The sequence below is a fragment of the Branchiostoma lanceolatum genome, chromosome 6 (genome assembly GCF_035083965.1).
Source record: "Branchiostoma lanceolatum isolate klBraLanc5 chromosome 6, klBraLanc5.hap2, whole genome shotgun sequence".
Lineage (NCBI taxonomy): Eukaryota > Metazoa > Chordata > Leptocardii > Amphioxiformes > Branchiostomatidae > Branchiostoma > Branchiostoma lanceolatum.
In genome coordinates, this window is record NC_089727.1 from 11,077,907 (window position 1) to 11,098,150 (window position 20,244).

At 43.0% G+C, this 20,244-nt stretch overlaps 2 protein-coding genes across 5 annotated transcripts; one reads left to right on the forward strand and one right to left on the reverse strand.

The window, feature by feature from the left end:
• The first annotated feature begins 654 nt into the window (after positions 1-654).
• Positions 655-18,819, forward strand: LOC136436561 (calmodulin-like). Of its 4 annotated transcripts, none has more exons than XM_066430620.1 (4): positions 673-903; positions 6,903-7,047; positions 17,204-17,364; positions 17,550-17,663. In XM_066430620.1, the coding sequence occupies exons 1-3, from the start codon at positions 748-750 to the stop codon at positions 17,362-17,364; spliced, it is 462 nt and encodes a 153-aa protein (XP_066286717.1). In that variant the 5' UTR covers positions 673-747; the 3' UTR covers positions 17,550-17,663. The 4 variants fall into 4 exon arrangements, with proteins under 4 accessions (XP_066286719.1, XP_066286717.1, XP_066286721.1 ...); XM_066430623.1 differs by lacking the exon at positions 673-903 and adding an exon at positions 4,696-5,197; XM_066430622.1 differs by lacking the exon at positions 17,204-17,364 and having other exon boundaries at positions 655-903; positions 17,550-18,819.
• Positions 7,635-14,622, reverse strand: LOC136436557 (uncharacterized). Its single transcript, XM_066430617.1, has 3 exons — positions 14,441-14,622; positions 12,828-12,998; positions 7,635-11,890 (listed from the first exon to the last, which is right to left on the reverse strand). Exons 2-3 carry the CDS (start codon positions 12,849-12,851, stop codon positions 8,411-8,413), a joined length of 3,504 nt encoding a protein of 1,167 aa, XP_066286714.1. The 5' UTR covers positions 12,852-12,998; positions 14,441-14,622; the 3' UTR covers positions 7,635-8,410.
• Positions 18,820-20,244: the final 1,425 nt, after the last annotated feature.

The window sequence follows — 20,244 nt, forward strand, 5'->3', positions numbered from 1 at the left end:
GTGTATATATAGTGTCTGACCAACAGAGGCCATGTAAATATCATTGCCATTCAGGCATGTTATTTTGTCTGTAAGTTGTGATTTTTTGAATAAAGAATAGAAAGAATTGAAAGAATTATGGCGTCATTATGCGTCATAACCCAAATGGAATGGAGGCTTCTGATTGGTCGACGCCATCTGGATATGTGATAATGAAGGTTAATAGTCACTGTTGGCGCAGCTGTGCATTTGTGTTTCATTAGTTATACTTCGCATTTTATGTTTGAATGTTCTGTACAAATTCCAAATATTAATAGCGGGAAACGTATACTCTCTTAGCAATTTCACAGGCCGCACATTGTTTTATCTGACCTTCTCTTTCGTCTCTGTTAGTATTGGTCAGCTCAAAAGGCTTTTGCGCTCATGAGTTCAGTCGTAAAATTCCGGCACATGTGCATATCTATAATGTCATTGTCGATTTGATTATATTTCGTTCAGCAAAAAGAACATACAATACAGCGGATATGTATATATTGGTAGCAGAATCAACCTATACTATTCAGTACCACATTCCTTTGAGAGTACTAGGGTTGATGTGGCAACATGGCAGACGGTATCCGAGATGCCATGAAACTCTAGAAGCGGTGGGGGCGAAAGCGATGCAACCCTATCACTGCCTACGTTTATTACAACATGTTGCGTCCCTCATGTACATGTAACCTTCCACATCATCCGTCATCCACATGACACAATAAAACCTCGGCAGACATGGCGGACCCGACTGTCCTGTCAGAGGAACAGATCGCCGAGTATAAGGAGGTGTTCTCGTTGTTTGATAAGGACGGGAGTGGAGTGATCACCACGGCGGAACTTGGAGACGTTCTCATGGGATTAGGATTAGCAATATCGACGCCTGAGCTTCAGGTAAATCTTATAACAACGGTAACAAATAACAACAGCAAAACTAACACAGAGCGGCAGTTCTTGGAAGCCATAACCCCACTCACACCGACACAGCAAACGAAAATGGTTAGAGGTACCTACAGTTTTCCAATTTGTCACTAGATATTTTTTTTAAAATAAGGCTCACACAGGGGACGAAAGGATAAATATCACAACCATATTCTTTCCATCATCTCAGAGATATCGAACTGTCATTATAGTGCAGATGAATGAAAATTGTTAACTTATAGTTTCAAACTTTGCTTCACAATGCATATCAGGTAGTGTACAGGTAGATCCGAATATCAAACATCCATTGAAATAACACATTATCGTTGGGAATCATTTATCATAACAACTTGTCGTTTATCATAACATCCTTGCATGCTCGCGCAGCTGCTCAGCCTGTACTTGACATTGTGGGTTCTATTTCCAGCACGACTGGACATGTAGTTCGATAACCTTCCTTATGCAGACCTCAGACGACAAATATAGAAATATGAATTCACCCGCAGAGAACTACTAAAACATCAAAGAAAATATAATACCACGTTTTGACGCTGCACTCGAGAAGCTCTACACTTAATTTCAACTATGCCACTCTGCGGAAACAATTACTGAACAAAATAGAATTACGATAAATACGTAATTGAATAAATGTATTGTAATGTAATATTGCGCTAACGTGCCTCACAGAAAACATGATCAGTGCTAAACTATAGTCGGGCGAGGCAATAGCAATGGTGATGTTGAAACATAAAATGTGATTGGTTAGCTAAACCTCCTTGGTTAGCTTCAATGAATGTAGTTCATCCCTCAGTTTCCTAGGGCGGCGACCTCGCTGCGACCTAAATTTTCAACAGATCGCGCAGTGAAGTCCATACTTAGATAAAGAACGAATCATTGACGCTTTGTGTGTTTTGTTATCTTTTCAGTCACAGTACTGTTACATTTTGAATGATATTCCAATTATGAAATCAAATTTAGATCGCAGCGAGGTTGCAGCGCGATCGCCGTTTAGTGGAAAGGGCCTAGAGTTGTATGGTTTTTGCTGTTTAGGACTTGAAGGGAAAATTTGAAACGCTCTGAAAGTAAATACTTGTTGCTTCGTCGCTACAAAGTGAACAAAATAGCACATCGGCAATCGGAAATTCGGCAAATAGTCATTCAAACGTGCATTCAATGGCTGTCACGACGTGCACAATGTCTGTCACGTTGACTATTATACCGACGAGCACGTTCAACATTGAATTATTCTTGTTCCAAGATAGCTTCTGAGAATGAATGAGAAACGGCCAGATCAAATATTGAGGGGATTAGAAGTGATTGCAAAATAGTATTGGTGGCAACGCGGCCGATTCCGCTGTTATCACGACAATTATTTGACGTCAGATGAGAAGTACGAGGTAAAGGCACAGACAACCCCAGAGGCGGGTTTTATATAAAGACCCATCTTTATGAATACAAAATCAGCCAAATTTGTAAAAACTATTCACAGATGAACAAACAAATAAATGAACCATTTATAATCCAGGAATTGAGTAGTGTCCCTTCATGCAGACCCATGGGGTGTGATGCATGATGGGAATTATCCCTTACGTATTCCCATGGAATAATTGTTGAAGTTCCATGCAGGTCAATTTTTGGGTCAACGCAATAGAAAAATTAAGTTGCTAATGGTGGACATTGATGAACAACTATTCACACACACGCTACAAACATAATTTTCAGCATCTGACCCAGATTCCCTGAGATGAGTTTGACAAAGATCAAAGTCCATTTTTGACCCAACGCAAGTGAAAAAAAACCCAGATTTTAAGGCTATCAGTTGACAAACAAGTACATTGTAACTAGAAATACATTGCACAGGAAATTTTTAAGCTCAACCCAAGATTTCTTCAGAGCTCCCCAGTTGAAGTTTGTCCAATCGTTGTTCGCGATAGAACATGTTACACCTGGCTGCAATTAATCTGAAGGGTACTCGGGAAGTTATCAGAATATTGATCCTGTCTAATGCAACCGCTCTCTAGTTCAGGTTCAAGGTCAATTTTCCAATGCAATTACGTTCTTAGATTCAGAAAAACATTATGAGCAGAACCAAAACACTCTCCTCAGGGGTTGTATTTGCCTTTAAAAGGTTTTCTCGCTCTGAAATAGCCAAGCGTAGGTGGCTCGGATTGAATCAAATGTCACGGGGTGGACAAAAGATAATGTCAAAGCTTTCATGAATCGTTGAGTAGGAAGTTCTGCCGCGCTGAAGGACACAGGCTGCATCGGTAGAATACTAGAATACTTGTTTTGACGTCGTGACATTTAGGTAACGTGGGCTGAAAACACTTCACATTCGCACTTTAACGTCTCAGTGCTGCACTAAGGAACGCTCCAAATGTAAAGGGGAAAATCCAATTTATTCCATCTTTAATTTTGAAAACAAAAGGAATGACAAACTGTTGCTGCTTCCAACAGTGGACAACAAAGATGACTATTATATTCATCAGAAGGTATTTTCTGAGCGATGCGCACTCGCGATATACTGTGCTCTATCCAATTGTTCAGTCGACGTGCTTTTCGCCAGCGCCGTCTAGCAGGATGTGCTCCAATGGCAAGACAGCAATTACGATCATAGAAATAATCGCTATCGAAGCACACACATTCTAAAGTCTATTCAAATGCTCTCCCTTCTTTTTAGAAGACATGTTATTTCTCTGTTAGCATTAATCCCCCCAGGTCACATATGTCCACCACCCAGAAAAAAAAACGTCTAAATAGATCTCCAATGCAACGTCCACCAGTATAATCTACACTTGCATATGTGAAGTATGCATGCAGGGTGTGCTGCACTAGCTATATAGGGATATCTCAAACACGTTGTTTTCTAAAGAAGCGGCTATGTGTAATTACATAACCCGGTGAATAAACGTTAATGGAGGTTTAATACGTGTATGTCTGAGAATCGCGATATCCTTTTGGATAGCTTTAGCTTCCTGGCTACCAAAATTCACCGAATGGATACTATTCCTGGGAGATTTGGAGCACAAACCCTACAATAAATCTCGTCATGAAGTTAATTTATTGGATACTTGGCACGACGTGGGTGTAGTTGTAGTGCGATAAGGACGAATGAATAACGCCATCACAGCAGCGGTGACGTGTATTGACATGCACAGATGGAGGAAGATAAATTGCTGTGCTTTCCAGCCAGGTCGCCATTATCAAAGCAAACGCACGCGTTCTAGTGCACAAGGTCATTGAACTCCAACACTGAAAATGTCCCTCGTCATGTCTAAAGTCTTCAGAAGATGATGCAATGCTACATATTTCATTATTGTTATGTACATTTCTTGTGCAAGTCTCAGCGATTCCACGTCTAAGTCAGGATATCTCTTTGTAGGATTATCTGACACACTAGTTAGATATCAACGAAACGTTCGGTTCAGAAATATGTTGATGCCCTTCGCAATGTCCTGCTAAAATCATGACTGGCGCCAACGGTATTCAACACTATGATGATACTCAATACCACAATGATACTGTCTGTAAATCAATCCATAGTCGTATTCAAGCCATCAAACTTGCGTCAAGGACGCCGGACCCGTTCTCAGAAGTCCTCGTGGCCTGAACATGAATCATGACATCACTTTCCACCACCGGAAACGTTCCTACTTCCGCTGTACTCTTGAACTTATGTTCCTTCAGCCAACTTCACTTTAAGTTTGTGGAATTAAAATCCATGTTTACTAACCGAAGGGAAAGCTAATAAGTCGCGGCAGGCAAACGTTACAAGACCTCAAGTAAACTATAGAAAGGAATGGTTCTAAGCTGACGACAGATGATTGTTTATACTGTGGCCACGATAGACATGGCATAAACCACGGTGTCCGTTACAGGAGGCGACAGATGGATGAACTGAGGGACAGCTGAGATCATAAAGGCCAGCATGTCCGCCATGCCACACTTCTCCTGACCACCTCGAGTTACTCATATTGGTCCCGAATTCGTCCTGCTGTAGTCAGGCCACAAACACGCACACAGCAGTTACTTAAACATTTCCCGGTCAGAACTCAGCAATTTTTTCTACACCGTGAACTCAAAGACAGACGTTCGACGGAGTACCACCGCACACAAGATGTCGGATATTTTGTCAGAAGAGCAGATTGCGGAGTTGATGCAAGTGTTTTCTCTGTTTGACAAGGATGGGAGCGGATGCATCACGACAAAAGAACTAGAGGACGTCATTCGAACGCTGGGTCGCGATTTAACGTTTCCAGAGATTCAGGTAATTTTAGTGTGGATCACAAGGATTATGTGTATTCAGTTCATTTACTACTGTTCTACTTCATGTTTTTGGTGAAGTTGCGACAATATGTATCTAGAGACGAAGTGATTTCTACTACAATTTAACATCTGTGACGCGTCGACGCCAAACCACTCCTCGTTGGGTCATGATCACCAGCCGATCTGTTATGCGCATAGTTGTCTCAATTATTGCTCGAGGGCTACACTGGTTAACCCGATATAAACGGAAATCATATCACTTCACGTCCGGATTATCATTTTTCAGACGACGAGAAATTTGATCAACTTTCATGAAACAGAAATCAGCCACAACAACAACGTTAAAGTGACATGTAATTTGGATATCGCGTTCAATAACATCATATAATCTTTTATGGAGATATTTGAGTAGAGTCGGTTACAGATGAGAAAGTCTGAGCTTCTTCGTCTGTAACCGACTCTAAAAAGCAGAGTAAGGAGCGCCCTAAAGTTGACCCACACATGCACATGCTCATTCTCTCTCACCTACTGATTTTCAATATCAAAATAAGTTGAGTCTTGGTATACATTCATAAAAAGCTTCATTCGTCATAACTAAGCCCGGAAATTTGGGTTGGGACCCTTGTTTCTGGCTGAGGCCTAGAATGTATTGAGCGCCCCTTGTACATGTACGTAATTTTCCCTTGAATTATCTATAGGTTTAGATATGATATGATATGATATGATATGATATGATATGATATATACGGAGCTCGAGGTTCTCGAAAAGAGATGAAAGCAGTAGCTCCATGCATCATTGCTCCACAAGACATTAACATTAACCATTTGTTTCTGACAAATATCAGGTGGAGAACACTAAGTATACTGGACGATCCCTCGGGCTGTGACTATCCATCACAATCTGACACATCGTGGATCTGTCCCTGTTTGTAGTAAATATGATTAGCACCACGGCAATGGCTGTTATGTGGTCCTGGTCAGTATGACAACATCTCGGGGGTCAATAGGTCCTAAAACGGCCAGTGACTGTAGCGTGCAAGGGACCATTCGCCGTTATGCTTTATAACACCAGCAACTGCTGAGGAATGTATTGGGCCATATGTAAGGATTAGCTCGCAGCGGTTTCTTGGTTTTCTACCGTCCATGTGGTGTGCAGTCTATCCTGATACTGCCAGCCTATAGGAAACGGACATATGTTGTACACGGATGGACACCGGGCTACTTTTAGTCGCCATTTATATCATCGGACGTAACAAATTACTGTTAACATGTTGCAGGCGTAAAAAAATTCGAGAGAAACCTTCAACAGATTTGCTCTAAACCTTGCTCGCAGAGTGAGTTGCATGAAGCAAGGAGGTTGCACGAAGGCATCAACTTCCCTGCCCTGCATTTGTATTTTTTACAAGATACATCATCAGATCAGTACGTGCCTTTAGAGACCAACTTCTTTCTTTCTTTCTTTCTTCTAGTTTAATATTGTCCCGTATAATCATATGGGGATGGCTATTTGAAGCATTAACAGATATTGATCTAATACCAGTATTTGTTTACAGTGGCGTATATCTGGATCATAAAGATGTAACTTGATACAAATACAAATGGCTAGTAGAGTACATCATATAGTTTTACCATCTGACGTAAACTGTCAATCAATCATGTTTACCCCCAACAAGCATTTGTTTCTATTTCCGGTTCCGGTGATGTAGGACATGATCAGTGAGATGGACGCAGACGGTAGCGGTTGCATCGACTTCCCAGAATTCCTCATGGTTATGGCGCGAAAACAGCGGGAACAAGACAACGAGAAGGAGATCAGAGAAGCCTTCAGGGTATTTGATAAAGACGGCAACGGTAGGGCATCTTCTTAGGTAATCAATACTCATATCTCATGCACGTGGATACTAGCAGGTAGTTTTGTGGCGTTTGCATGCGGTGGAGTGGCTTTTCCTAAAGCCCCCCTCTCACTGGACCCGCGGCAAGCTGGCGGCGTCGCTGCGTCCTCGACTTCATAATGGGAAGTACACGTATGACCAAAAAGACAACAAAACACATAAAGCTTAAACAGATTCGTTTGTCAATGAAATTCGTTGAGTGCTTTGTAAATTCGATCGACCGCAGCGACGCCGCCAGCGTGCCGCGGGTCCAGTGAGAGGGGGGCTTTACTCTCCAAGCAGACGTTCGGCTCCGGCATTTTTTGACGTGATTCTAGGAGTTTTCTTTATATTGGCGAAATAAAGAAAACGGGACAATATAGAAAGCCCGTCAAAAACACCTAAAATCACCTCTGCTTGAAGAGTAACTTTTCCTGGTTGGTTTATGACTCCATCTTGTCCGACGCTACCAGATTATTTCACATCTCTGAAATCACTGTTCCTCACATGCAATACCATTAGAATTCCGTTGACTTCAATGTTTGAAATCACAACAGAACAACAAAGTCTCATCAGCCCAATTTTATTAACGATTGTATCATCACCTAACATACAAGCAGCTTTAACTTGAATATTTCCAAAAATCACAACACTAGATTCAAACCAAGAGGTAATATAACGTAAACAGCGAATCACTCTCCGTATCCCTCTGACTTCTTTTTCACATATTCGTAAGAAATAAGTCGCTCCTTTTTGATATTTTACCATATACAGGTTGATAAACGTGGGTAGCACCATATGTACATCAATAAGAATATTAAGTGAACACAAATTCCATTAATGTTACGTTAGCCTTAAAACATTCACAGACACCCAGTCTTCAGGATATCGAAGACATCGCATTATGATATTGAAATATACCTAATTATATGTATTAGCGAAAGCTTTTTCTTCATCCAGAAATACCAATTACTACTCTCCATTATGATCTCTCCCAATTATATGAATGAATATGTACAAGTCCCAAGACCTTTCATACCATGACCCAAGTCCCAGATCAAACATTCTTATATAAAATGTTATTTTGACATATTTAGTTTTATCATCATTTTCAAGAGAGACTGTCTCTGAAGTCTCCTATAAGCAAGTGTTCAACGCGTAATTCTCTTCCCAAACTATATATACTAACTTGATACTGTACTATTCAGTCCATTTGACCCTATTACTTTGAGTTCTGTGGTCATAAGTGATATCTGTTATGGCTGATAAGCTTTGTTATGAAAGTTGAATCTATTCATACAAAGAAGGCTGGCTATCTTTAAATCGTAATAGATGGTACGGTCTCACTTGACACCCCCTGTACACTTCCCATCATCACTTGCACCGGAAGAGAAAGTGTCGGCTGCCTGAGACGAGGCGGGTGACCCGGAAGGAGATGACACTGACTCGTTGGACCCCGTTGGGGATGGGAGGCCATCACTCGCTCCTCTGTTGATGATGCCTGGCTCCTCGCCCTCTTCACCTCGCGTGCCCAGCAGGTTGAAGAGGTTACTGTAGACAGCTGATAGCTGGTGAGGGTGGCTCTGCATGTGATTGTGGACGCGAGCTGCGTCTGTCGCCGTGAATGGACAGTGGGGACACTTGTACGGTTTGACTTCGTGTTGAGTTTTCAGATGGCGACTGAGTTGTCCCTTTGTTCTGGAGCCGTAACCGCAGATGGTACACCTGTATGGCCGCTCGTCGGTGTGTGTGCGGATGTGGTCCGAAAGGTTCCTCCTGTCGGCTGCCGCGTACGGGCACAGCTGACATTGGAACGGCTTCTCGCCTGTGTGCACTCGGACATGACGGAGCAAGTTTCGCTTCCGAGTTGTGGTGTAGCCACACTGCGAGCACTTCCAGGGCTTCTCGCCGCTGTGCAGCCGCATGTGCTCGACAATGTCTTTCTTGTCGAAGGCGCTGAAGTCACAGTGTTGACAGCGATGCGGTCTCTGTTTCTGATGAATCTTCAGCACGTGTCGCGCCAGCATGCGTTTTTGAGGCGCCCGATAGGGGCACAGTTCACAGGCGAACGGTTTTTCTCCGGTGTGGCATCTCTGATGTCGGTCGAGATCCGTTTTTTTCAAGGTGGCGAAGCTGCACACGTCGCACTTAAAGGGACGTTCCCCTGCGTGCCTTTGCATGTGTTCTTGAAGATGGTGGCTGACTCGGGCGGCGTACGGACAATGGAGGCATTTGTACGGCCTTTCGTCCGTGTGCTTCCGGACGTGTCGATTCATGTTCCCCTGGACAGTAGTTTTATAGTCACAATGCGGACACTGGTAGCAGGTGTTCTTGTGTGAGGTCCTCTTGTGGCTTTGCAAATGGGAGATTGAAGGTGTGCGGTAGTTGCAGGAGTCGTGTGGGCATTTGTGCTGACGCTGACTGGTATGTTCTTGCACGTGATCGTCCAGGCATTTCTTGTTGCGGCATACTTTCAGACAGACGGAGCACTCGAACTTCTCCCTGTGCTTTCTGATGTGGGCGAGCTTCTTCTGCTTTGACGTGGTGAAGAAGTTGCAAGGTGTGCAGCGGAAGAAATGGACGTTCAGCGGCTGAGTCTGACTCAACACCTCCTGATGTTGCTTTTCCTTTTCCACTGTGTCGCTGTGTCCCGGTGAAACGGCCGTGTCTCCTGGGGCAGTGGTAGTGTCCGTTGATTTTACCTGATCAGATTCTGGAGTGGTTACAAATTCATGATTTTTCGACTTTTGATCTTCTGGTGATGTCTCCAGTTCCTCTTCGATGGGTAATGCTGTTTGCGAGGTCTCGTTATTCGCATTGATGCCATCTGTTGACGCAGCATCAACTGGAGAGGTGGATTCTTCTTTATTTTCACTCTGATGACCCGGGATCGAAACTTTCCGAGCCAGATCTTCGGCTTCATCCATGCTGATGTAGTCAGAATCAACTGTTGATCTTCTTGCGTGTCCACTGTCGTCGGGTGTTTCTTCGTCCTGTGTGACTGTCGGTTCACTTGATGCTTCTTTCTCAACAGGCGTTGTTGACATGTTGGGAAAACGTTTGCCTTGCACCGACAACAGGGACTCGAACCACTTTCCTGCAAAACTTGGGTCTTGCTTCTGCTTCTCTCCCAGCGTGGTCATCAGCTCCTGAAGTCGCTGCCACCACAGCTTGCTTCCGATATCTTGACACAGAGTCGTCTTCGCGCCTGCCTGTTGTTTATCAGGTTCCTGGTAGGTATTACCAACTGCTTGAACCTGTCCTTGACTTTGCTGTAACTCTTCTATCTGTTCCTCTGTATCATTTTCCTGACTTTGCTGCTGATGTGGTTCTGGGTGTTGCTTGTGTAGCTCTTTCTGTTGAGGTTGCTGTCGATGTTGTGCCGCTTGTATATCTTGACTTGGACTTTGTTCCAGCTCAATTTCATCAACATGGTTGTGTACTTTCTGTGGTTTGTTCTGTCTATTTGGAGGACCATTCTGCTGTGGTTTATCTGGCTGTTTTGTTACTTCAGGACTTGGCCTCAAACTCCTTGTCGGCTGGTTCAGATTTGTTCCGGGTTTCGGTCCGCCCTTGCGCCCGGGTTTCAGCCTCTTCCGCTGCTGTTTGATAGTGGTGGAAATGGCGGACATCCATGCCCACTCCAAGGATGAGCGGCTTGATGGTTTTTGCTCCACCCCTGCCTCTGGGACGCTGTATTCCACGGTGGTTGGCTGATCTGGATGCCAGGTGCCACCCCTCAGGTACTCAGGCACGCGGCCGAGCCGGTGATAGCGAGCAGGTGCCGCGTCGCAGGCGTCTGGCGGAGCGGTCAGCTGCTGGTGAGAGACAGTCGACACTTCATCGTGGCTTGGTGTGCCTTGCTTGGGAAGAATCCGCCTTGGCGTTGTGGTTCTTGTGGTGGCTTGGATACGACAAGACGACGCCTTTGGTCCAACCGGTGGAGGAGGCAGATTCGCTATATTTGGTGATACAACGGGCGTCGGTGGACTTGGCTGCATTGTGTTGACTGGCTTCATTTGTTCACCTTGACTTATGGGAAAGGCCTGTACGTTGCTCATTCGTTGCTGAATGATTGGGTGCACCAAGGCACAGTTAACAGATGTCAGATCATGTGGTTCTGTTTGTCTTGATTCCACCTGCAGTATGCCATGGGACTGGAATGATTTACGTCTGACTTGTATCAATGGAGGTGGTCCTCTCGGCATGACAGGGGCGTTTACATGGCGCTGACCTGCTGGAAGTTGAGAGGTGGTCACTTGTACTGTTGTCGCTGGGATTTGGCTGTCCGGACTCTGGCCGCGCCCTGGAGAGATCGCCATCGGTCCAGTCCGCAGCACCGCCTGAGTAGTGGGTGATGTGGGTTTCCGAAGATCTATCGGTGCTTCGTCCGTGTTCCGTCTCGGCTTAGTCGTCAAGTCCAGGGGGGCGGTGCTAGACTGTTCAGTAGCCGGACCCTCTTCCCTCCGTGCGTTGTGCTTGTGCACAGTCGCGGCCTGGTGCACGTGGCCATGTTGGAAGCGTCTTTCTGCGTCTTCCAATGACATTCGCATCCGTTTCAAGGGCGACGGAAAGTTTGACGTCCTTCCGTCGCGATTCCCCGGGTTTTCAACGTCGATGACGACTTTGTGCGTGCTGACGTGGCGTAGGAAGTCTAACTCTGAGCTGGCCTGGAAGCCGCAGTCGCTACAGGCAATATGTGTCGTGCCACGGCTGCGGGGATGACTGGAGAAAGACGGGGTTCTCTGGAACTGTCCCGTGCGGGGAGCCATCAACCGCTCACCCTCCACCCGATTCATGTCCATGAACGCCATTGTGGACATCTGCAAATACAGAATATGTTGCAACATAAACATCAGGCAAATCTTGACTTTAAACTGATATCATAACTGTAAATATTCTATAGAATCTGCCCCGTGTATTTCATTTCCGCTCACCTGCCTGTACTTACTTGTGACTGTATGCGAGAAGTAATAAATGACACAAATAATAAATGGACGGGCGACGTACATGTGATCTTGTCAGTGTAAGACGCTAGTCGATAAGCGTTATTCAGAAAAGGTTGTCCTGATAGCAAGGCGACGTTGAATAACACTTTGGCTAGCGTCTGTACTCGAGTACTCCGACACGTGACCACGCAACAACCGGTCAGTCCACTTGTGTCCGAGCACGAGTTATCCTAAATCTTACTGGGTCAAAGGACACTTAACAAAAAGACAACGACCTCGCCTTATGGCTTGTTATGCCAGGAGTGCTAAGGTGTTCTACATGAAATAGATCACATCTTTCTCTCTTTCGCACCAATGTTGCAAGATTTCTTACATACATTCTGACTATACAGACAACTATTACAATAGTCTTCATTTTAAGGGTTTACAGACAATTCAACCGCTTGAATAGACACAGCTAATAGCACAAAACTGCTTCAAATTACTGGGCAATTATCTTGCCGTAGTTATTTCAACCGATAAGTATGAACCACTATCGGTATAGGATATACAGTAGTGGACATAGCAACCGTTTTCTCCATGTTATTATTGATTTCAGGTTGGAAGTAGCGTCTACATTGTGACCTGCGACTTTGGTAACAATTTTGGTAGTTACTACATGTGTACAATCAACCAGATAAGTATGTGTACTTTGGCAACACCTGCGTCAAGCGTCCCAAATATCTCTGCGACAATACGTCGAGATCTCACTCAAGCTTACGATTACTAACGTCTTTCTCGCAAAAAAATCTGATAGTCTGATATGACCTACCTTCACGATTGACGGGCTAGCCATGCTGTATGACAGAGGTTGGGTCGTTGGACGGAAGTGACGTGGTGACGGCTTGTTTCGTGTGACCAGTCCTTCCAGATGATCTGCTTTCGCTCGAGTCGCCCTGCCGACAAGGTGTGTCGGCTCTGTTGTTTGCCACGCAGTCCCCGGCTGAAGAGACAATCACGTAGTCAGGGTTGACAAGTTTTGAAATTTTATTTGCCCTATAGAACAAATAAATGAAAAAAATTTCTGTCCCGAGCAAACTTTTCACTGGCCAAAAAGTAGAATGACATATTTCTTTGCATTCTTACTTGCAGCAGGGAAATCGATTATTATCTTCCAATAAAAATAATCAAAAACATGGAAATAATGTTTTAAGTACAAGACTAAGGGAAAAGGGCTCTTCCAGCTTGCTGAATTTACACTTTGTGTGGAATGTCATGTAACGTGACAAGAAGCATAATCTCACTGCATATCTTCTTCATTGGTACCGACGATAGTACTGGACCAGCATGCAGGGTGTTTCCCTGGTCCGGCTAGAGGACCGATCCTAACCACATCTACCGGTACCCTTGAAAGAATCGCCCCATATTGACAAATCGCACTGGCCCGATTGAGTAGGTATGGTAAGGCATGTGACAATCGGGCCAATTGACTTTTCTGACCCTGCGTATATAGTTCATGTTTTCAGGGGAAATTGTCTCTTGCGTTTAGTTCATTACACAATTTGACAATGTACTATCATTTCGTTGTAACTGCGGAGCAAAATTAAGCTGTTCATTTCGAATATGATAGAAGAGGCACCTAGGCCCGATGTCAAATTTCAACAGGACAATTGTGGGCTAGTGCCGGATAGAAAAGTTAGCAGTGACGACAGAATATTACGTTAGTGCGCGGTGATAACAAGCGCAGTTAGACTTTTACACGGTTAACACCCATGTATCCACGTCTGGGGAACTATGCTTTAAAGACACACTAAACCTAAGCCTCTACCAGGCTCCACAGGTGGCTGGCAAAATAGTAGAAATTGGCCAAATAGACGGATAACATGTCAGGGGAGTTAGTTCGCTAAAGGACCTAAAGAAGTTACACTAGTTTGCGACCTATTACTGTAACCCCTTTAGCGGACTAACTACTCTGGTATGTTATCCGTCTATTTGGCCAATTTCTTCTACTATTTTTCCAGCGACCTGTGGAGCCTGGTAGAGGCTAACACTAAACCTCGGTGACTAAAGGTTGAACGCCTACATGAGTGAAGTGATGACACTCAAGCTAAAAGTGCCGATAACTATAGCTAGCTACTATCATCAAGATATCAATGAAAACAGACCGGATGCAGATCTTAACAGGCCATTTCAAAGAATTTCCAAAATGCACATTGTGTAGAATCTGTGCTATTCATATATGTTTTACGAGACCGACGAGTGCCTACCTGCCTATAGCTACCTAACAAGATGTACGATATACATGACAGGGCGCTGACAACACTATTGGAACCGCCCCCTTCAAATTCCATCAGCGAAACCAGATTCCCCGAGCAGAAACGAAACTCTATGCAAGAGGTATAACTTAATAAACCAGACCCATATAACAGAGAGCCAAATCCTTACCGGTGTGAGGTGTGGTGTTGGTGTTGATACTTCGTTGACGTTGTCTAAAAACAATGTGCTGTAGCAAAGTCTAGGGAGAACACCCGCCACTGACAACGGTCCGCGCTCCTCTGACTGGAGAATTCTAGAAGGCCTGCAAAGCTTAAGAGAACATTCACCTGACCGGTCACGCTGATAACCCACTCATTAGCATAGTAGATCAGTCTATTGTTTAATTAAGGGAACAACGAGAAAATATTCGTTGTCAAGAAGTTGGAATACGCATTGAATTTTTTCAAAACAAGTTTAATAATCATCTCTACTTGTCATGAAAATAATAACAGTTTGTGTTCTTAAAATTTGACATTGACTTCGAATACGTCACATTATGTATTACCTAAGTTACCCCCATCGATAAAATGAACAGATCTTATCCTTTTTAGAAGTGTTGTCTTAGCTATCCATTATGACTGTTGATAACCTACTTGCTCACGAAGCATGTCCAGTGGAAACAATAGAGATTTTTGGTTTTCAGCCCGGGGCTCTATTGGCATAAAATAACTTACCACGTTGTATAATCACTAACTAACTTTTATTTAAGCCAATACTTCCAAAAGACAAAGTGCCGTGTTGTTCGTAATGCTTAAGTACATGTACAATTTGGATTGTGAGGTAAAGCACTGGGCTTATATTCGGATTGGCAGGAGTGACCGCTTGTTTTCCATGTGGCTTCATCAGTTGGTCATCAGTGGCTATTTCGAAATACCAACGCAGCGAATGCCCTCGGGCAGAATCTATATAATACATAACTAAACTCCTCGCACCTGGATGAAATAGCATAAATTTCGCCAAATCTTATTGTGAAAACACCTCGATTTGTATATATATTGTTCACAAACACTGTATGGATATTGAAATCAGTATGCCTGTTTTCTATTTGTTTTCTACCGTTGAGAGCACGAAAAGATTTCAGTCCGTAGTGACGCATCAAGTATCAGTCCTACTGAACTTCCAGTCGTTCAATATCTAACGTTACCGGAAAAAAGCATATGTAACCATCCGTCTATGTTATAAAACAACTCAAGAGTATAGTTATATAAATAGACTGTGTGCGTGTATGGCAGTTTTTTGTTAGCATGTGTGTTCTTTCACCATAACGAAGACAACACTTTTGCCTTCCGGCTACCTGTAGGACAACAGTGCACAATTAAACTGATAGGTCCGCCATCTTGGAATTTGAAGACTGTGTTTCCTTCCAACTATACTTTTAAGGTTGCTAGTGTATACACACAGCTAAATATGCTATGGTAAGATTTCAATGTTGCAGCACGTTAGCATTGGTATATTGATAAAATCTATGATATCATTACATGTTTTAAAAATGTATGCAACAGTAATTCGTTGTACAAAGAACGTCCCTGGCAATTAAGATAGTTATCGATGAGGTGTCTGCACTAGTCTGCTAATTGGCCGCACCAACAAACTTTACAGTGGCGCTTATTGCTGTGATTATTTGAATCCTTGCTGAGTGTCGATGTACGTATACCTGCCGGCTGACGTACGTTTTGTTAAGTCGCTATGAGTTAATATCCCTTGTTTTGAGCTATGAGCTGTATTACATGATCTAATCCATGCAAATGAATGGATGCTTTTCCTTTACCAACAACAATACATGATATGATTTAGACTATTATTGGTGACCATGTTGATGTACATGTTAACAGATTTTATAAGAATTGAAAACATGACGCTTTTCGAGGGAATAGAAATAATCTTGTCCCTTCACAAGTCATCCTTGACATCAAGAGATGTTGGCCATCATTTGCACACCGGATAATCTGGCCACGCGATACATACAACATAGAATGACACCGAATTGTAGACTAATGTAGTGATACAGAACGCGACGTGACCGAGTGAGCTTCCATCCGTGGTTCATATTCGGATATATTTATGACCAGATTCCCGCCGGCGGGTTGGCGGAGTTCCCCGCATTCATGCCCGCTGACCCCAGACCAGGCAGGTCGTGTCGGCAGCTGTGAAACTAAGCCACCATAAATAACTCAGTATCAGTGACGGTTAGGAAAACTGGAGCAACTTGTTGCTTTGTATTTGTATCTATTCAATTCTGTATTCTTTTACCAGGGTGGCTCTTTCAGTGGCTGGGCACTGATTTTCAGAGTCCCTGGGTGACATACATACATACATGCATAGAAACAATACAATAATATGTACAAGAGATTTGTGCATCAAATTCCAAAATCGTTTCCCAAAACCGTAGTTGTTCTGATCCCTGCCAAGGCGTAATGTTGGGAGGTCAGAGGTCAAACCACTCTCTTGGACAGCGTTTTGAAGAGTGTATAGACGATGTGTTTCTTACATCTTACATTTGTAGGACATGAAAGAAAATATTGCATATATCATATCATATGCATCAATTGCAGTATCCTGGTCTCACGCTGCTCCGTTCATTCTCTACGTTCTGCTTTCTACTTTTTCTACTTTCTTGAATAAAAAGAAATACAGGAAAATGTACAACATACAAGTTGAAGAACTGTAGCCGCAGTTAATACTATTACATGTTTTTGTATTAGTATCACCACTGAAGAAAAAGACGGAAAATAAAATACATGTAAAACTGATAATGACAATAGCGAATACGGGTACAAATAATGAATAAAACTACAGCATTTAGGTTGGGCGGTCCGAGATGCAGATACAATATGTAGAAAGAGATCATTGAAATGGTTGTTCCCCTCACACCTCTCTCCCTGTACCGTGCAGGTTTCATCACCGCCTCCGAGCTGAGGGTGGTGATGGCAAACCTCGGCGAGAAGCTCAGCGACGAGGAGCTGGAGGAGATGATAGACGAGGCAGACATAGACGGAGATGGGCACATAAACTATGACGAGTTCTATTTGATGATGAAACCCGGTGCCAATTAGGTAGTTCTAGACATCCCCATCTAGCTCGTGGCAGTGTGGCTGGGCAAATAAACAGCTTCTATGGTTATTCCAATTGCAGCTTTACAGCAGCTTTATCCAGATGCGCTAAGGCGATGGCACATTCTCGACAACCAGGAACTATTGTGTGAAGACACGTAACAGTATTTATTTCTGATATTTTCCAGGTTTCATCACAGCATCAGAGTTGAGGGTAGTGATGGCGAATCTCGGAGAGAAGTTGAGCGAACAGGAAGTTGAAGAAATGATAGACGAAGCAGACATCGACGGAGACGGACACATCAACTACATGGAGTTCTACCACATGATGTCCAATCAGAAATGAAACGAACAATCTCCAGATATAGGCACTGGATGGCACAAGGGAGCGGGGCGACTGGTACGTCCCGGGTCTTACTTCAACGATCAGTGCTAGTGACTTCGCCTATAGGTTTACCACGGCTCCCACACTCCTTCCCTTGATGAGGGGGTATGAGTGCCCCGGTAAACTAAGTATGATGGCTAGGCTACCAGCGACTTCGACATCGATCGGTAAATGTTCTAACTGTCCCTGGCATTGATATGCTTCTTCCAAGCTACACGTATACCAACAGGCAAAGACGTACTGTATCTGATGGAATTCGGAAGTGCCGTATCGTCACCATGAACAGCTCGAAGACACATTTCGCCTGTGATGCAACAGCAACAACCGATGATATACATGTTGAGGACTTTCCCATCCGCTGGATGTAGTACACATAAACAATAGCCCCAAGCGCCATCCACAGAATCTCCAAAAATACACACACATCCTAGGCACGAAGGCCTCAAACGAAAGAACTGTACATCTCTCCATAGAACATTGGTGGTATATTTATGTATTCAGTATACCGTGTATACTGAATAGCTAGATGAGAAATTTTTAAATGATGATGCAAAAGTAGTAAATTTTTGTTTTCACGTCATTTAGCTTTTGATAATGTTACATGTAAGAAATTATTATGCTCACTGAAGAAGTGAGAAATATCATGGAACTAGTCAGTACTATGTTATTATTCATACGTTGAACTGTAAAATACAGTGTAAGCTGTTCCTTCGCGTATCTATAACCCTAATCTCATTTGTTTCTCTAACCAATCAAAACATCGTATTTTACACGAACATACCAATCACTCCTCGTGTTTGTCATGACGTCACGCCATTCGAAATGTGTGAGGTATCAGTGAGGTAACGTTACCCAGCTAGGGGTCCTTTAAAGCACCAATAGGGTCGAGTATATACTATAGTATACACCAACGATTGTGGGCTATGGCTGAAACTGACCAGGTGCAGGCCATGTCTCCTTCCTCTCTCACTTGCACCTCTCCGAGCAATGTCAATATAAGGTTCCTACTGTCTCATAGTCAATAATGTAAGAATACTAAGATATCATGTTGAAAAATACTCATTCAATTGTAATTGTTCTCTCTATTCTTTCAATTATCAGAGGCCTCTATGTGTGCATAATCAGACAGATCTATGTGCTGTAGGCATATGAAAAATTGATAGAAACAATGCAGAACAGATGTGACACAAAACTTAAGTACTGTCATATGCATAGACACAAGTCAAGATTCACCAAAAATATCAACACTATTCAAGTCAAATTCTACATTCATGGCCCATGATCGTGATCAATTGTCAACTTCATATAGACAGAAAAAAGCATTTGTGCCATTGAGAAGATATTTTTATTCATTCAGTTAGATCAAAAAGTTATTTCATAACTTAAACACACAGCCATATATTTGTCATGATATAATAACATTGATTCAAGACATGGCATTCAATAACAAATTGCCAACTAATGTGTTCACTCAACATTGACCAACATGGAAGTCCTTTCGTTTTCATTTTTGCGTTTCGGCGCATGCGCGCCGGAACGCATTGTCCTGGCTTTTACCTTCAAGCAAGGGACCTTCAAGGAAGGAACCAGGGAAGCTTGGTTCAACACTGTGTCGCACACAATAAGACCTTATATGGCAATACGTTCTCAAAACCTTGTATAGCCGTTGCCTTATATGGCAAGAGAGCACGAAAATGCAGGCAGGCTAGATTTGCATGTGACACAGGACGGCGACCGCATGTAACTGCTACAACTGTTCGGAAATATCATTGCATTGTGGTTTCGGACTTTGATATCCTGAAAAATGACCATATTACATCTATTCCACAAGATTGCAGAAGAAAAAAAATGATTTCGTCAAGAAAACGACCAAAAATCGGCATAAATGATACCATATAGTGAGGTTATAGCATTACGTCCAGAGTGAATAATTACGTACCGCAGCTTGGCCGATCTGGCAACGCGAAGCATTTCGGACCCAGAAGATCCGGGTTCGTCTCCGTGCGTGAATTTTTTTTTCTTTTTAGATATTGAATATCAAAAATATATATTGATATTATATTAATCTATCAATATCATATTTATGAATATCATTTTTTTTCATTAATAAATAAAGAAATATTTTATATTTGTTATTTTTAAATATTCATTTAATATATACAAGGCCTTTGTCTTATGAACAGGACTTCATAGATTCCAAACCCGGCATTCGAATTTTTCTGTTCATTGTAATGGAAAATACCGTGCAGCGGCTCCTATGCGCGGTAAGATGATTCTTGCAAAACACTCGCCACTAAACTTCTATCCCCGATGTAAACAGAGGCTCTTGATGTTGTTTGCAAAACAGTGATTCTTTGTTACAGTAGCAAATGCTCCATTGTTCAGTATCGACTTCATTCAGACAACACGGACGTGGAAAGTGGCGCCCCTCGGCACAAAACTATGGGAATTTTCATGAATTTTAGCAAAATTACCCAGGAAAATAAGGAAGAAATGTT

Bases quoted from the DNA above. Each gene is read 5' to 3' on its own strand.
- LOC136436561 (XM_066430620.1), top strand. From the start codon at position 748: ATGGCGGACCCGACTGTCCTGTCAGAGGAACAGATCGCCGAGTATAAG. The intron at 904-6,902 runs GTAAATCTTATA...CCGGTGATGTAG, and splicing joins TATCGACGCCTGAGCTTCAG to GACATGATCAGTGAGATGGA. The intron at 7,048-17,203 runs GTAGGGCATCTT...TGTACCGTGCAG, and splicing joins ATTTGATAAAGACGGCAACG to GTTTCATCACCGCCTCCGAG.
- LOC136436557 (XM_066430617.1), bottom strand. From the start codon at position 12,851: ATGGCTAGCCCGTCAATCGTGAAG. The intron at 11,891-12,827 runs GTAGGTCATATC...CTGTATTTGCAG, and splicing joins CTAGCCCGTCAATCGTGAAG to ATGTCCACAATGGCGTTCAT.